Genomic DNA, 3,907 nt, shown 5'->3' on the forward strand with positions numbered 1-3,907 from the left:
ACGTTTGAGGAACTTCACCAATAAGATATAAAGATGTTCGGGATAAGTTGGGTCCCATTACCGATGATTTGCATAGGATGACATTTGCTCGAATGTACTAGTTTCTATCAATCCTATGTACACTTTTTACATTATTAAATATATTTGAAGTTAATTATTACCTTTCTCCACTTGTCATATATTATCGTATTGCAATTTGCAATTTTTTTTTTTTTGTCCAAGGGAGGTTTTGGGTGGGGGTGGGGTGGTGGCGGCTGCTGGGTGTGGGGGTGGGTACTGGGAAGGGGGCAGTGGGGGGTGGGGGGCTTGGAGGGGGTAGTGGGGGGTGGGGGATGGGAGGGGGGCTGTGGGGGTGTGGGCTGCTGTGATGCTGCTGTGTCCAGGGCTGTGATGCTGCTCTGTGCACGCAAAAAAAAAAAAAAAAAAACAGTGAAGGGTTGCGCTAGTTGGAACTAGCGCCCCCCTTCTATGAAAGAAGGGTTGCGCTAGTTTGAACTAGCACAGCCCTTCTAAGAAGAAGGGCTGCGCTTGTTGGAACTAGCGCAACCCTTCTTTCATAGAAGGGCTGCGCTAGTTCCAACTAGCGCAGCCCTTCTTCTTAGCATGGCTCCTGGAGCCAGCAGCCCATCAAGCTTAGAACTGTGCGCTTTTCAACAAGCGCAACCCTTCTAAGCTTAGAAGGGCTGCGCTAGTTAAGAAAGCGCAGCCATTTAAGCTTAGAAGGGCTGCGCTTTTTAGTAAAAAACGCAGCCCTTCTGATCTTGAAGGGCTGCGCTTGACTAGCGCAACCCTACTTGAAAAGTGAAGGGCTGCTATGGAAAGGGCTGCTGTCAAAAAGCGCAGCCCTACATGCCATTTTTAGCGCAGCCCTTCTGCTTTTTTCCACTAGTGTATTCACGCATGAATAAATATTCACATTAATAATCACCTAAGGATCAATGGAAACCATTCACAATAAATAAAAGATTCCCCTTTTCGCGTACTAAAATATATTCTCACTCAACTCAAATAATTGAATAATAACTTTTATTCCTCGAACGATAATAAGAATATTTTTCCAATTCAAAATAACCAACTTATTCCTCAACAATATAAAGATGCTAAATAAGGAAATTCAAACCATCTTAACTTAGATACTTATTCAACTACTAACCTTAGAACACAAATAAGTACTCTATGGAATAACATTCTCATTCTTATCCTTATTCTCTTTATACTTTTATGTAGTAAACATTTCATCTTCAAATCTCCAGAGTCTTCACTAGAATAATAGTGGTATGAATTCCTAGGTCTAGTAGATCTTCGAATCCTTTTGGGTTGAGGTCCATCCTTTTCTAACTCTAAATTAATAACATATCTCAGATAAGATCTCCAATAGCACTGTAGATTTCCTTTTGGGTTTGCCCTCCAGTACAATCAAACCCTTAAATTACCTCATCATCGCTATCAGGGATGCCTACTTTCAAGACACAACGCATAACAAGGTCTAGTAAACTGGTGTAGCTCTCACTATCAGACTCATAACCTCCATCGCTCTCATCATCACTTAATAAAATAGGGTTTTAGAAGCTCCCTACTCTAGTATCTTATCTATCATACATGGATAGAGGTCTGCAACAAATAAACATACTTCTATAAACAATTGGTACTCTCACTTAACGTATATTTCCAACAATAAACAGTAAGTAAGCATAACCAACAACATAAGCATAGGAATATAAATCGTTAGCAGGGAAGAAATTTATAATCATGCTGAAATAATTATTTAATATAGACATTGAATATTTCAATCCTATATGTGCTTCATATACTACTCATCTCTAAAAAACTAATAAAGTAAATAAAATAATTAGAAGAATTAGAAGAATTAAAATAAATATATAATTTTTGAATTTATGAAGGAATTGAATAAATAAATAAATAAAATAATATTAAATAATATAGTTCGAAACTTTCGAACAAAATAAGAAATTCGAACCTTATAAAAAAATTAATTCGAAGCGAAATAATACTTGAAATCTTGGAAAAGAACTTTCGAAAGATAATTTGAACACAATGAAAAAGTATGAGCTCGAATCTAAGAAATTCATTTGAAGTAACTAGCTATTAGGCGCCTAAAATTTTAGAATAATCCTAAAGCTCTAGATACCACTTTGTAACACCCCGATAATTCTCTCTTTTTCAAAAAAAATACTTTCAAAATATAAAACTAGAGAATCATTAAAGCATTATCGACCGTGTGATAACGTATCGGCTTATTCAGAATTTTGCAGCGAAAAACATATAATTAACTTTAGAATGGAAATTTAATATATAATGAAGACAATTTTAAAACCAAACAACAACGTTAACGTTAACTTCAAACAAAACATAAACATAAATGTATCAACTAAAGTACGATAAATTAATCAACATGCTACACAAGCTCTCCATTCCCGAACCCAATGATGCATCATCTTTACACCTATAAATGACAATGCACTAAAGAATCTGCTCACCAAGAATGGATCATCGATCACATGATCAACAAGGCAAGGACATGATCAACACATACAACCAAAGCACATAATCAGCAAAGCGGAGTACTACATGTTTGAGCCCACTTGCCTGTAAGCCCAAGAGGGACCCAACAAAAGCCATCATGCCACGTGGCCATGATGGGTCCTATCCCAGTTGACCTAGAAAAAGGTTTTGGGATCCGCTAAAAGGGCCAATAGGGTCCAAAAGACGAAACGACAGCATGGCTAATGATCCCAAGAAAGCCCATCCCATCAAAAAGGTCTTTGTCTAGGGATTCTCACTGCTATAAATACCCCCAACCTAATCAATGAAAAGGTATTCGATTCTCACCTAACTAACTAGAACTTCTCACTCTAGATTCTCTCGCTACCTCGATCATCAACTGATTTGAGCGTCGGAGGGGCAAACCTGGAACAACCCCGGGGTAGTCTAACGTATTTTGCAGGATTCCGGTGAACCGATACCCAACTCAGAACCATATCCTTGGACACTATAACTGCTCAGCATTAATTATTATCCTTAATTTCTAGACAGAAACAGTTTGGCACCGTTTGTGGGATAGCGCAAGAAGTTGCTTCGCCAACACTCAGCAAGACTCACCTCATTTGCTACTCATCAACATGTCATTGTTATTTAGCAATGGCCACTACTACATAATTGATCTAAGGTAACACTATCGGGTAACACTTTTTGAGATTCAACTTTCAATAACAAATAGGTAACATTTTAGTAACACTTTGTTGATATGTAACACTTACATGTAACACTTTTTGATAGGTAACACTTTGACGGTAACACTTTTTCATAAGTAACACTTTGACAGTAACACTTTTTCACAGGTAACACTTAAACAGTAACACTTTTTCATATGTAGCATTTTAAGATAACACTTTTTCTATAGGTAATATTTCAACCCTTCATGGTAACACATTTTGATATGTAACACTTCAAGGTAACATTTTTTATAGGTAGCATTTAGTTTTAGAGGGTAACACTTTTTTTTATAAGAAACGTTTGTCTTTTACTTAAAGTACGTTTTAGGGTATTACATGGTTATTTAATATCTATACTAGCACTTATAGTCTTTTGAGGTAGCATTACAAAATATTAATTGTCCAAAACCCTTTTTTTACAATCACAATTGGGTCCGAAAAATAATTTTACCCTCACTAATTAATTTACTTTAAATGTTTTTAATTGTATGAGAAATACAAATCCCAAAATCTCTTACATCGCCTATTGGAGTTTGAAGACAAGAGCTGCACAAGTTGCATAATAAGAGGTATGAGAGATGATGGTGTTAAATGAGAATTGCGAAAAATAGTTAGAACACTCGTTCTCTCTCTCTTGTATCACCGAACGTATAATAATAGCTGCCTTGCATCAC

General features: G+C 36.6%; 1 protein-coding gene across 1 annotated transcript in view; it reads left to right on the forward strand.

Moving 5' to 3' along the window:
• LOC104907288 (probable arabinose 5-phosphate isomerase) overlaps nucleotides 1-3,370 on the forward strand; it is a 49,205-nt gene extending 45,835 nt beyond the window's left edge. The window contains exon 3 of the mRNA XM_057394077.1: nucleotides 3,360-3,370. Coding sequence (XP_057250060.1) covers nucleotides 3,360-3,370 — 11 coding nt within the window. The remainder of the gene's footprint in view (nucleotides 1-3,359) is intronic.
• The last annotated feature ends 537 nt before the right edge of the window (nucleotides 3,371-3,907 follow it).

Source organism: Beta vulgaris, chromosome 4, assembly GCF_026745355.1.
Source record: "Beta vulgaris subsp. vulgaris cultivar EL10 chromosome 4, EL10.2, whole genome shotgun sequence".
NCBI lineage: Eukaryota > Viridiplantae > Streptophyta > Magnoliopsida > Caryophyllales > Amaranthaceae > Beta > Beta vulgaris.